The sequence below is a fragment of the Choloepus didactylus genome, chromosome 1 (assembly GCF_015220235.1).
Source record: "Choloepus didactylus isolate mChoDid1 chromosome 1, mChoDid1.pri, whole genome shotgun sequence".
NCBI classification, from domain to species: domain Eukaryota; kingdom Metazoa; phylum Chordata; class Mammalia; order Pilosa; family Megalonychidae; genus Choloepus; species Choloepus didactylus.
Genome location: NC_051307.1, coordinates 57,180,632 through 57,195,739, shown reverse-complemented (window position 1 = coordinate 57,195,739; position 15,108 = coordinate 57,180,632). Strand labels below are relative to the sequence as shown.

General features: G+C 31.3%; 1 protein-coding gene and 1 long non-coding RNA gene across 2 annotated transcripts in view; one reads left to right on the top strand and one right to left on the bottom strand.

Annotated features, from left to right (window-relative positions):
• Window positions 1-15,108, bottom strand: part of EPHA6 (EPH receptor A6) — a 1,002,097-nt gene that overhangs the window by 928,250 nt on the left and 58,739 nt on the right. The window contains 1 exon segment of the mRNA XM_037834014.1: window positions 2,571-2,635. Within this exon segment, the coding sequence (XP_037689942.1) occupies window positions 2,571-2,635 (65 nt within the window).
• LOC119532039 overlaps window positions 1-15,108 on the top strand; it is a 50,967-nt gene that overhangs the window by 6,652 nt on the left and 29,207 nt on the right. The window contains exon 2 of the long non-coding RNA XR_005216469.1: window positions 10,127-10,270. This is a non-coding gene — a long non-coding RNA (uncharacterized LOC119532039). The remainder of the gene's footprint in view (window positions 1-10,126; window positions 10,271-15,108) is intronic.

Here is a 15,108-nt window from a genome sequence, read left to right as displayed (position 1 = left end):
TTTCTTTGGCCTTAAATTTATGTAAAATAATTTCTGTACTGAAAACACCTTGAGGGCAGAAAAATCTTAGGCACACTAACAGGGTGCAAGATACATGGGAGTAAAAAATAATTTGTTAAACTGAATTTTGAACCATGCTTTTAAAAAAAAAACATATTTTTAAATGTTGTTACAAATGAGAATTGAGAAGTATTTTTATTTTTGCAAACCCAAAATGTCATTCATTCAAAACTAATCACCTATTTTTCATATTCGCTAACCACATATGCTTGTCTCTTACTCAAAATAACCTGTAATGGTTTTGTTCACAGCCATTTGCGAATGCTTACTCCTGTTATTACATCAGCATGATACTACTGGTGAAAAAGTTGTTTTAAGTAAAAAAAAAAAATTATGGACTCATTTATTATATCACTTACATTTTATATAGTACATTATATAATTTCAAAAATAAATCTCTTCAATCCCTTGTGGAAATAAAATTTTTAAAATAAAAAATTGTTCCTAGGAAATAATATATTCACAGAAATATCCTATATCCTTTATTTCAAAAAATTGCCAACTATATAATCCACTTATCTTTTCAAGCCATGATATATTTGTAAAACCAACTTTACTGTCTCTAAGAAAGAGCAACTGTCAAAATGACCATGCAAATTAGCATGGCTCAAAAAACCCAAAAACCTGAAATATTTAAACAATTTTCAAATAGATATCATATACATTTTAATATATAGATGTAATCCTAGTTTAAATATTATAAACTAAGTTTTGATAGAGCTAAAATTATTTAACCTATATTGCTGTTTAGATTATTTTCATTCTTGCCATTTTGGTAGACATTTTTCAAATGTTGTTCATCCTTACAAATTATTGTCTTACTTGATAGAAACTGTAATAGCATAAGTTAAAGCTCCAGTCCTACAAGTAATCTATTCCTCTTCAGTTAAAGAGAAAAAATTGGAGTTTTATATTTTCTTTAAATCTTGTATATGTTCTATCCATTGTATTGTTCCCCTTCATTAAACTTTGTTTTATCAACTTCATATCGCTTCATCCACATCTATTATAAAAATGTCCATATGTTCCCATTTCAAATATTTCTATTGCCTACACTTGTCATATATACATTATTGTTTCGGATATAAACTAAAAATAATGCATCCTATGCCAATAATGATATTACAAAGTAATTGAATTTACTTTTTAAAGTCTAAATTCATGTATTACTTTTCCCTATGTAGTCTATACTTACTGGCCTTTGGCCTTTATCTCTCTATGGTAGAATTTTAGAAAAAACACAAAGCATCTAACTGTGAAAACTGTCTCTAAGAGTCAACACTGGGTGTTGTATGGATTAGAGCTTTTGCTGTATTACTTTCTCACTCTATGACTTGTGAATATTGTTTAATGTACCTGAGTCTTAATTTCCACATTCTTCAATAGGGATAAATTTTCCTTGCTTTTAGACTGCTGTGAGTAAAATGCTTTTCATGAAGTCCGGCATGTGGTAAATAATCAATTTTAACCATCCTCCTTTTTCCTCTGTATTCTTCTTTCCCCCCTCTTCTTCTCTTTCCTTTTATTAACCTTTGACTGGCACCCAAAATCTACATCTCAATCTAGAGGTATGTTTATGGGGGGGGGGGGAGAAAGGAGATCAGAATCAATCATGCAAATGTCACGCATACATACATAATTGGTCTGTCATAAAATTTTCTATGCTCCTCTCTGTTGACAATGAAACAGTAAAAACAGGCTTTAGAGTCAGAAATATCTTGATTTGAATCAGTATCCATTGTTCATTATTTGACCTATCACTTGTTGGTATACTTTATTCCTTAATCTCCCTAAGACTTGGTATCTCCAACTGGACAAAAGAGCAAATCCATACTTGATAGGACCACTGTGAAAATCAAATATAAAAGGCTTAGCACAGTGTATGACAAATGGGAAGCTCTTAGGCACTTTTCAGCAAATTCTAACCTCTTTTTCTGTCACTAATAGACCAGAAGTACTAGAGATATTCCCTATATCATAAGATCTATAACAAAATCCTTACAAGGGTGACAGCATCAAGTTCAGTTGTGAGTCTGTAAGTTCCTGTGTCTCCCATTTACAAGCTTGCTCTGAAATGAAGCCTGATCAAGTCAAACACAACTACTGTTCTGTTCCTCATACGATTCTCTGACCACGACTATATAAAAACGTTGATAACATAATCCTTAATGCTTTATACAGAAATACTCATCCAGGCTACCAAATTTAATAAACGTGTACACAAAAATGTCTTGAACTTGCATAGGGAAATTTACTTCTAAAAATATTTATATAGCAAGTATAACACTGTATTAAAGAACAGTTACTAACTTAGAAGAAAGCAAGTATGCTTAATTGCCATATCATTCCCATTGCTAACCAGTTCTAACTATATTTTAACATTTTCTAAGGAAGTTAATTATATGCTAAAATTAATTTGAAATAGAGCCAAAAACTCACTATTCCTTTAACTACAACCGATCCTAAAAACATAACATGGATGACAATTTTAAAAAGACATTTAAACTTACCCCATTTAATGGATATGTTTTCCATCCTAGCTCTCCCAGCACAGTTGTTGTATCAAGCAACACAACTGAAAATTAAATAAAGACCTGCATGAATTTCTCAACTGATGCAAAAAATATGTTCAGATTATTTAGATCATTCATTATTGTCAACTATCATTAATGTACAACTATTTTTCATTGCATTGGTGTCAAAAGTTGTATTACTCTTAAAATTTACATTATAAATAGTAATATATAATGTTTAATAATAGTAAATAATGATAAAATGTATAAGATGGTTGCAAGTTAACTTTTAAAACACATAGTACTTAATGATGCTAAATTAAATAGATATTTGAATAAGAGAATTAACAGTCATTTTAATAGCTTTTTTAAAGTGATGAAATAACTTTTCCCACACTTTCATATATAATCTTTTTTATACCATAATCAAGAAAAACAATATTAAAGTACGTTTCTATATTTTCTCTTTTGTGTTATTTAATGCCCTCATATATGACTGGCAAAGTATTAAAATAACTCATTTTGAATAAACCTACTATCTTTAAAATATAGATTATCATCCTATGTGCTATATAGTAAACTTACTGCCAACAGATGCAAAAACAAAAATAAAAGACTTCTTTTTTTCTGACCATAATTAGTTCATAATCTGGTCACAAAAACAGACAAGTAAACAAATCACCATAATGTAATCTGTTAAAATCTAAAATAGAGTAATATATACTATCCTATAAATTAAGTTAGGCTAAATTTGGGAAGGAACTTCATAAAGGAGGGCTAGGCTAGGATGAGGGTATTTACAACCAGAAGTGGTTAGAATTAGTTTTCTTTTTTTTTTTTTCTTTTAAAAGAAATAATTTCTGTAAAGTAACTGAAAGATGACTAGGGGGTGGTTGTTATGTTTGGGGAAGCAGAAGGATAGACATCAGTCTGGAAAGATAGATAAAGATCTACAGGAGAGGGTTTTTGTGGTTTCCAGCAGGTAAATCTGTAGGACAATTCAGCAACATCTTTATTTTTAACTAGAATCCCTAAATGCCAAGAGACCATGGACCATACTCCAAGAAACAATGCTCTGGTATCTCATCAGGAGTTTTAGTTCTTCATCTTGTTAAGAAGGTGTCTTTTCTATTTATAGTTTTAAAAATATTTTAGAGTATTTGGGAGTATGATAGGCAGATTTAACATCTCTTGTAAGTATTCTTTTTTTTTTTCTTATTTGAATCACTGTGATACATTTTTTGATACCTATTTTCAACTGTGAAACCATCCTTAAATTTCTGGGATAATCTCTACTTAACACATTGCAGAATATTCTTTTAGTACTGTTGAAATCTATTCACTAACAGACATTTTGTGTGATTTAATTAACTTTTATTATGGAAAAATCCCAAATATATTTTAAAGAAGTAGAGAAAATAGTATAATGAACCCTTATGTACTAATCACCCAGCTTCAGTAATTACCAAGTATGGTCAATCTTGTTTCATTTACCTTCCCCCGCCTACCCAATGCAGATTTCTTTGAAGCAAATTCCAGTCATCATATCATTTTATCTATAAAAAAATTTCAGCATGTATTTCTAAGATAAAGACTCTATTTAATATAACTATAATATCTTAATTCACTAATATAAACAGTAATTCCTTAATGTCATCAAATATCTAGTTAATGATTAATCTTCCTTATTATCTCAATTTATTTAACAGGAAATCAGGTTCCAAGCAAGTTCTATACACTACAGTTTGTTGGCATTTAAGTGTTTTTTAAACTATAGGTCCCCCCATGGTCTTTTTTAAGTTATATTTTTATAGGTATCATTTACTTATAATAAAATTCACCCTTTTTAAATGTACATTTCTATAAATGTTGAAAAACTCATGGATCCACATAACCACTGCTACTATAATCAAACAACAGAATATTTCCATCATCCCCAAAAATTCCCCTGTGACCCGTTATAGTCAATCCATTCTCTACAACCCCTGGAAATCAATAATCTGATTTATGTCCTATAGGTTTTTCTTTTTCAGAATGTCAAATAAATGAAATCACATAGCATGTTGCCTTTTGACTTTGATTTCTTTCATTTAGCATAACATATTTGAGATTCATACATACTGTTCCATGTATCAATAATTGTCAGTTCCTTTTCATTGCTAAAATTGATTTCATCGTATGGACTTAACTAGCTGATGAACATTTGGGCTATTTCTAGTTTAGGGACATTGTGAATAAAGCCACTACAAGCTTTCATATATGAATTTTTATGTAGGCCTAAGTTTTCATTTCTCTAGAGTAAGTAATTAGGAGTGGGGTTACTGGGTTATATAGTGAGTGTTTAACTTTTAAGGAACTGCCAAACTATTCCAGATGGTTGTGCAATTTTACATTCCCCTAGCAATTTATGGTTTTCCAGTTGCTCCACATCCTTACCAGGACTTCATATTGTCCAATTTTATTAAGCCATTCCTACTGGCCATTCCAATGGGTATCTTGTTGTTTTATGCGGCATTTCCCTAACGACTAACCAATGGTATTTTTCACTAACTAAATTTGTTGAAAAACAAAAACTGGTTTTGTCCCACATTCAAGATTTTGCTGACTGTATTCATGAGGTATCACTGAATGTGCTCTCCTATCCCCTGTAAGTTTCTTTAAACTGATACACATTTCTAGGGGTTTGATGAGATTCAGGTTCCTTTCCTTTTTTTTTTTTTTTGTAAGAATACTCCATAGTTAATGTTTTATAGACCTTCACATACCAAAAAACAGTAGCGCACAATACCTATTAGGGTTGCCCCAAAAAGACTCAGGAATCAACCTGCATAAACTTCCATAACGACAACAGATTTTGTAACGGTTAGGTTCACGTGTCAACTTGGCCAGGTAATGGCACCTAGTTGTCTGGTCAAGCAAGCACTGGCCTGTTACTGAGAGGACATTCGTGAACTTAAATCATCAGTAAGTTAACTGCATCTTTGACTGATTACATCTACAATCAACTAGGGAGAGTGTCTTCAACAATAAGAGACACTTAATCCAATCAGTTGAAGGCTTTATAAGGAGAAGTGATGATTTCAGCAATCTGAAGGGAGAACTTTCACCTCTACTTCAGCCAGCCAACTTCTCCTCAGGAATTCATCCAAAACCCTCATCCAAGTTGCCAGCTTGCAGCTTGCCCTATGGAATTTGGACTCATGTATCCCTATAGCTACAAACACTTTTATAAAATCTTAAATTATTTACAGATAATTTTGTTTCCCTAGAGAACCCTAATTCAGATTGAAACACTTCAAATATGTTTAAATCCATGCATTCATAATGATAAAATACATTTACTGTTCACCTTTGCATAACGCTAGGAAACCATGATTTTTAAAACTGGCAAATAACTGGAAAAGAATCAAATATTTATTTCACTTTTTCTATATGAACTACATACTTCTGAGTAATAAAGTAGTTAATGAAAAAGCATTTCTCTTTACTGAAATATTCCAGCTAATAAAGAAGGAATGACCAAATTAAGCTATCACCATTTGCTACTCCTAATGAATTAAGGTATCTATCTATCAGTTTCCACTGACTGCTAACATCATAGAAAGAGATACAAGGAGACATAAAGGTTAGAGATTTTTTGAAAGGCTTTCTTTATAGTTTCATTTACTCCATATTAACACACATTTCTAACCCACCTAAAAGAATCAGATTAGAAATTCAAATAGAAAATGCAGTAAAGAATGGTATATATATCTTTGGTAGACACATAAAATCCAAAATGATGCCTGGATTCATTCTATGTGACAAAAAATAATCTGACTTATTAGAGAAAAATTAGAAGATATAATAAATATTAAAATGTAAATTGATCTCATCATCAAATAAAAGTTCTTTTACTTTGAGGGATATACTATGTAAAAGAGCTCACTAGTATGTAATAGCAGTACCTACTTTTGGGCACTCATAAGTTTAAGGTCACTTATCTGACACATTTAAATTTTTGGAATACCTCATTATTTTCTGAGTAAGTACGTAAAACAGTGATACTAATTCACAGTCACTGTAGGAAGGACTTCATAAATACACTCTTCAAGTAAGCTCCAGGTGGTTCTTTGAGGTTGTTTCCTTTTCCATCATTATTCTCCCCTCTCCCCTCCCCCTTCTCTTCCTTCTTCACTACCCAATTTACACATGAGAAAACTGAGTTTCAGAGAGGTTAAGTAATTTTCCTTGAGACCACAGAATGCCATAATTTGAATTCCAACCAAGATGACTGACTCCAGAATATCTTGCTAAAAATCTTTTTTAAAATATTTGTTTTTTCTTTACCATTTTAAGTTTGAACACAAAACTACATTATTTATTTTCTCTTATTATGTTCATAGATGCAGACATCTTTTGCTGATTCCAAAACTTCATTTTTGATCATAGTTTTCTCATTAGTGGTTTCTACAGAAAACCCTTCGGTACTACCTATATACCACAACATATAAGTAGATGGATTTACTATAGTACAGTGTTCAAAATTACCTAACATATATAGAAGTCTATCCAACAGAGATTTCCATTTTCATAGACTGTATGTAGAAATTATTTCTAATTAATTAACTATCCTTTCTAACACATATTTAGGTTGCTTTGTTCTCGACATTTATAACAGCAAATTGTAAAGTATATTCATTTCAAGACAACCAAAGAAGAAAAATATATATATACCCACATCAATATAGCTCCTTAGGAAGAAGTTTTTTTTGTTTCTTAGCAGCATCAAGAAACAGGATTTACCTAATTGCTTTATGTTCCTCCTTACACTGTAAAAATACCTTTTAACAATTCATAAAAAATAAAATAAAATAAAATCTGCATTCCTGGCAAGTGAATGACACATTGATATTAAAAAGAAATTGAGGACTTTTAATATTTGTAATAACATTACAGGTGGTGTTTAAATTTTATCATTTATGTTATACACAAAACCCCCCAAAATTCAGTTTTTCAAGCACACTAATTACACTGAACCCAACAAGATGAGAGCTCCTCCTGCTGGCTTTAAACAAAACTTATCTAGTCCCTACCAGAGTACAAAAAATCATATCAACTTTAATTTTAAAAAATCAGTATTCTTTTATTTTTAATTTAATTGCATGTGTTTACATATAGTAATATTAGACCTGTTATTTACTTAAAGAGTAGAGATGAAAATATAATTATTTTTCATATATTAAATAAGAATGCAGATAACTCAAAAAACAAAAAGAAAAATATCTTTGTTTTGTTCAAAAAACAACATAATGCATATGCTTGTAAAACTACGTACAATTTTTCTATTAACTTTTAGAAATTAATTCTAGTATAGTATATTTCCCTTTGAAAATATTTCTATTAGTGCTCCCTTAAATCATTCTTTTGAAAATTTCATTGGGTTCTAAAAAAAAAAAAAATTACATGACAAAGACATGTCTGATCATATTGGATTAGACATGAGAGAATGAATACCTAAGATTGTAGAGCTCAATATTTTAATTTCTTGCCCTCTGAATAATTTATGAAGTCTTTATCTATGTTCCTTTAAGTAAACTTAGGGGATATTAGTTTAAAACACTTAACAATGTTTTATAGTACATAAGAGAGCATCTTTATTCAAACTTCATAATAAAAATAGTTAAGAGTTTATTTATATACCATTCTGAGAAATTTTAAAAGAAGGTATATCAACCTATGAGAAATTCTTTTAGGATATTTTTTTCATACAAATTCAGTTTAATGGCATGTGAATCAAGTCTAAACATTTAGCAATATTTTTAAAAAGTACAAACAACAGTAAATACATGTTAGGGGACTTTCCCCAATATATTTCATACAACAAAAGAGCACAACATTTCTTCTTAGAATCATTCAATTTAGAGTATTTATTTTACAAATATAGGCCGGAAATGAGAAGTTTACTAAGTCACTTAGTTACAACATAATATTACAGCTTCTGACAGTTCCATGTTCAAATGACTGGAATACACCCTACCACCTCCCATACCTCTAAACATACAAGCAAATAAACACAATCCTTCTGAAATCATGGCTATACACAGAGAATACTTCATATTATAGGTACATTAAAAACATGTACAGTAGTATATTTGTAGCAGTAGTACATTTAAGTATCATCTTATTTAGATCCTACTTTGACATTCAGTTTATCACATTAACTAATTCAGCTAATTCAGTTTTGACATATTGAATATTTCTAACCGACAAAAACTAAAACTTTTTGCTTTCAGATCTGGACACTATGGGTATATACCCTCACATCAGGACAGAATAAATAATTCCTAAAAAGTCAAATTAAAAATAGATTGCTTTAAATAAACTGTGTATTGGCATTATTTTTAAAGCAACATCTTCCAAAGAGATGGTAGTGAAACTACTTTTAGCTAGAAATTGAGATCAATATTTATTAGATATAGTTATAACATCTGTAGTGGTTGTTCTTATTTCTGTTGTTGCTTGTTGGCTTGTTTTTAATATAGGTCTTATTTGTGATTAACTGTATTTACTCCTTCAGTTATATATGAGAGTTTGGAAGTCCTATTTTGACAGATAAGGTATGTTTTCATTTCTCAGCTGCTAAAACAAACACCTTACAATGGATTAGCTTAACAGGAATTTTTGACTCACAATTTTAGAGGCCAGAAGTCTTGATTTCTCCTGAGGTCAGTATCTTCTGCATGGCCAGCAACCTGTAGGGTGTCTTAGCTTTTCCATCACATGGCAATGCACATGGTGTCATCTTCTCCTTTCCCAATCAGTTTCCATTGAATTCCAGCTTCTGGCTGCTCCCTCAGTCTTCTCTCCCTCCATTATCAATTTCCTTTGCTTTTAAAGAGTTTCAGCCATATTGGATTAAGGCCCATTCTCATTCAGTTTTGGACACACTTTAAATAATATCTGCAAAAACCCTGTTTACAAAGGGTTTACAACAACCCCAGGACAAGGCTGAGACCTGAACATGCTTTTTGTGGGGGGCATGATTCAATCACCAACAAGCTAATATGAAAATAGTGAGGTTAAATAACTTTTCAAAATAAATGAATAAAATCAAGTCTAGAATTTTTGAACTTATACCTTTCAGCTTTCTGCTCAATTATAAGATGATATCTTTTTCAAATTCATGTTCAAACCTCTGTCTCTGTCCCTTCTGGAAAACATATCATTCCTTTTTTATTCTGACAGATAAACAAGCTATAAAACTCAGAAGTTATTTCCCTTCACTATAACATTAAATAGGAAAAAAAAGGCAAAAATTAAAGCTTTATAACATTCTACCTAATGAAATTGTTTTTAGGACAAATCAAGTATAATTTGTTTGCTACTATTCAGAAGGCAAGTTATACTATGGATTAGTAACTGTCAGTGACAACCATATCCAAATAATGATTGGTTAATAGCTGATTAAACATTTAACAGGTAGAGTTCCTCCTTGTTTTCAAACCTTCCTATTTTACTCTATCCAAGAGCCTCTAGATCCTTATCCTGTTTGACTCAGTTTTATGTTTCAGGTTCATAATCATTCCTACACCTGACCTTAGACAGGAACGATTTACCAGAGAGACCCAAGTAGAACAGAGGTGTGGATCCAATTTATCAGAAGGTCACTGAACTATGGGTCCATTCCTGTGTTCCTCAGCAGGATCATTAAGAAGGTATGCCACAATTGTGCTTTCCACATCAATTTAAATTATTTTTATGGTTAAAAATAATAATCAAAAAGAAGGGGAATTTGGCAGAAGGGGAACTTGCTAATTTAATAGCAAGACATAATTCCTCCATTTTAACATCTTTAGCATTTTCTTCCTCAAATAAACTAGGTAGTTTTATTTAAAAGCTGTAATGTTTGCATTTGTTCAAACTGCCCAGAGTTTAAATATGTAGAAAAGACTATTTGGCTTTAGTCTTGGATTTTATAGTCTTATAATTTATTAAATAAGTGTTGTGAGTTTTTCATCTCCCAAACAGAAATTCCTTATTTATCCCAAACCATTGAAACTGCTTCCATCACGTCTATAGAGTCAGAGATTATTTTTGCCTTTCTAGTTCTATCCCTTCTTACATTTCTCACTGGTGTTCCAGAAGCTTTGGATACTTTCCAATTTTTTGAAAGGATGTTATGAAACTCCAGGTCTGAAATGCACTTAAATCATGGCTTTTTATAGTTTTGGTAAAAGAGATTATGACTACTTATTTTAAAGTCTTATCTACAATAGAATGGCCATCTCACTATAAAACCATCTCTACATAATGGAAGAAAGGTCTAAAAAGAAACTATTGAAATCTTTACTTGAAAAAGACACAATAGTGTTTTTTTTTTTCACTGAGAAAGGAAAAGAATGACCTTTCTTTGAATCTAAGAAAAAAATTATAGGAGTAAATTTACGCCTTTGTTTTTTTTTTGTAAATTGAAGGGAAAATTTTTCTAGCATTTTTTTTCTCCATTGCATTTAAATGGACATAATGGAAATAGATTTTAACTTCCTTCATTAATTTGGAGCCACAGAAATGTTACATGATTTCACAAAGGACATTTTAATTATTACTTCAACAAACATTTATTGAATCTATTATATTTAAGACTCTGTATTAGGCATTGTAGACTACAGAAAGGTATACAGCATACAACATCTACTCTAAATAACAGTTGTCATTTTACTACTTCTTTTGGGATTTTCGTGTCAACCCACAGGCCATAATTTATTTAAATATGCAAATAACAAAACATACTAAAATGCCCTTATTTAGAAGGTGCAGACAAAGAGACACTGCAGTTATTTAGCAGATTGTGCAGAAATAAATTGCTACTATAAAAGGGACAAACATCCAATATCACAATTTCAACTCACCAACAAACTGTCAGTAATTGGACTACTTATCTCAGATTCTATAGAAGTGCCAAGGGATGAAAAGATTGTAGAAATGCAACCAAGTAGCCCACAGTAAGGAAAAATAATAATTTTTTCACCTGTAGAATATAAAATAATCTCAAATATAAGAAATAGCTCCTAAATTTGTCTAGACATTTTTTTTAATTAGAGTAGAAAATAAAATGGAATTAAATATGTATCAGAAGTAAACTTTTTAATCCAAGCTTTAGTAATCAGAAATAATAAATTACTAGGTAAAAAATCTTAACTTTGTTGTCATAATTTTCAAACAAAAACATATCAAATAACTCTGAAATGAGAGAATTATCTTTTTGTCCATTGAAATTATAGCCAAACCAAGAAATCATATAACTTAAAAATTAATTCTCCAACAGAGTATGAGCTCCTCAAGGGCGGGATTCTCTGAGTGTATGTGTGTATATTTGTTGAACAAAATGAATGAACAATTGAATGAATGAGGTGAATAGAAGACAGCATGCATGGGAAGCTCATTTCTCATAATGAAACATTCTTAACCAACTATTGAAAAAGCAGTGCAGGATAAGTGGAAAGGCGGGCAAAATAAAAAACTGTAAAAGGCCATGATACTTCGTTTGTAATGAAGAAGGCCAAGGGCTATTCACGTTATCTCTCTGAGATTTGGTTAAGGAGCAAAGTTGACTCCAGGAAAAGCTAAAAGTAGATATTTGTTTTGAACATAGCATGAGTTGTAAGAAGGCACATTTCTGTACCTTTTGGAGTCCTTGTCTCTGCTCCACTCTAGCTCCAACCATTTGAGTACTGAGTGCTCTTGTGTTCCTCAGTCTCAGTCCAAACCCTGTGTCTCCATCCTCAGATATGACACACAGCACTCAAATATCACCCCTCTTATCTCCCACACAGTTGAAGCATCTATCACATCAAGAAAACAATATAACTAAAATAGTACTTACGAATGAATACTCATTTCCCCTTAATCCTTTGTGTATTTATTTATCTAAGTTAAATCAGAATTATAAAATTATAACATCCTACAGGTGACACTGACTTGTGACTCTTGGATGGTATGGCTTAAATCACACACAACATATGGAATTTCTCAGAAAATATGTTGTTAAAAAAATGCCTAAAACTCCAACATCTTGTGTTCCAAGGAATTGCCCACTATATAAATTATAACTTCCCCTGCTTCCTGGGATTTGATGTTTGGCTCTAGTAATGTATACCTGAATGATCTTGGTCAACTCATAATAATTCTTCTACCAACTGTTGGGTGTTGCTCTGCCCTAAATTAAGTAATTCTCTGGGCCTTAGTATCCACCCTAACCTGGCTTTCAACACACTCTGATCTTGTTAGCCACTCTTCTAGGGTAGCATGTTTTAGTATGTAAAAATAAAAGACACAAATGGCTTGTTTGTTGTGTAATAGGTCACAACTGCCTCTTCTTCCCACTTTGAGTTTCTATTGTTAATTGATACACTCTAGAACTCTGCAAAAGAGACCTAAGGGCAATGCTGGTTTTTCACAAACTGCCCCATCCTTTCTCTCCAGCTGATTGCAGCAACACTATTCTTATTCTAATCCCTTTAGTCTCTAAAAAAGGTGCAACAGAACTGCTAACATTAAAGGCTCTTCCCTAAAAAAACTAACTCCATGAATACTCAAATTTCAGTCAGCTGCACATATAACATGGCTGTCTGACAATCTGTTTATAAAATAATACATGTTCTATGGATAAGCTATAAAAGAATAATTTAAATAAAGGTGTAATTTTCTAACCCCTTTACCATAATTTCAATATCCTTGACTACCTTAAGAATGTGTTGTGTTCTCAAGAGCTAAACTGAATTGTACTAGAGTAGTGTGGTAAGTAATTTTGCCTGTGGAACAGAATACTCTATAATGAGAAAAATGGACAGGAAAAATGTGAAGATTTAAATAAAATATTAAAACAATCAGTTGTCATACTATTTACACATTAAACAGATTTTAGCATAATTATCTTACAAAGTCATGAGAATTATGTAGGACATTTCCTACTGGAATCTACTGAGGAAAAGACTAAACTAAGGTGATGCCAAATTTAGAGCCACAAAAACTGGAAGACAGCTGATCTTTTGTGGCATATTTCTGTACTGCAGAAGAGACAGGTAGAGGAAAGTTTCAAAAATGAAACATTTACAAAGGTAATCCATGCTAATATCAGCATGGCTTCAGTGTATAGAAAAGAATGACAGATGGAAGCATCATTTTTGGCAGATAAAGAAAAGTATAGAATTAAAAAAGCAGGCATTATTTTTTATAACCATATACAAAAGACACATCAAGTATTATTTTCAAATTGTTTATAGCCAGTATCTTGTGCAATAAAGTAAATGCAACAGAAATGATAAGGGCATTTATAATATTTAGGTAAATTGACAATATTTTATCCAACACAATTTCCCAAGTGTATATATATTTTATATACAAAGTTGTGAGTTTTCAAAAGGATAATTCATACAATACAGGATTCCTGTACACCACCCCACCACTAATACCATGCACTGACTGGTATGGAACACTTGTTACCACTGATGAGAGAACTTTTTTATAATTGAATTTTTTTTAACAATAGTTACCCTTGTTACAATTGATGAAAGGTTATTAAAATAGTTCTCTCTCGTCCACTATTTATAGTAGGTCTATTTTTTCTCATATACTACTCTATTATTAACCGCCTTGTCATACATTTGTTATAACCTATGAAAAAACATTTTTATACTTGTACTGTTAACTATAGTTCATCATCCACAATAGGGTTCACAATGCTGTATAGTCCTGTGATTTATCTTTTCATTTTTATTCTAATAGTATATACTTCCTAAAGTTACCCCTTTTAACCACATTCACCTATATAGTTCAGTGCTATTGATTACCCTCACAAATAATGTTCTACCATCACCATCATCCATCTCCAAAACTTTACCATCAACCTAAACAGAAATTCTGTACAAGTTAAGCATCAACTCCCCATTGTCTAAACCCAGTCTATTGCCTGGTAACCTACATCCTAGATTCTGACTCCATGAGGTTGCTTATTATAATTACTTCATATCATTTAGGATCATCCTTTTGTGTCTGACATTTCATACAAAATAACATCAAGAATTATCCATGTTATCACATGCATCAGAACATCACTGCTTCTTTTTTTTTAAGTATTTCTTTAATTTTTTTAAATTCAATTTTATTGAGATATAGTCACATAACATACAATCATCCAAAGTGTACCATCAATTGCTCGCTCACAGTACTATCATATACTTGTGCATTAATCCCCACAATCAAGAGAAATGCTCCCATACCATACAGTCATGCAAAGTGTATAATCAGTTATTCACAGTGCCATCATATACTTGTGCATTAATTACTGCAATGAATTTTTGAGCATTTTCATTACTCCAAAAAATGTATTAAAAATAAGAATAAACCATGAGTTGGTTTATTCTAATGATTTCACATTAGTGAGATCATACAATCTTGGTTATTTTGTGACTGGCTTACTTCAGATGTATTCAAGGTGCATCCATATTATCACATGAACCAGAACTTCATTCCTTTTTAATGGTAAATAGTATTA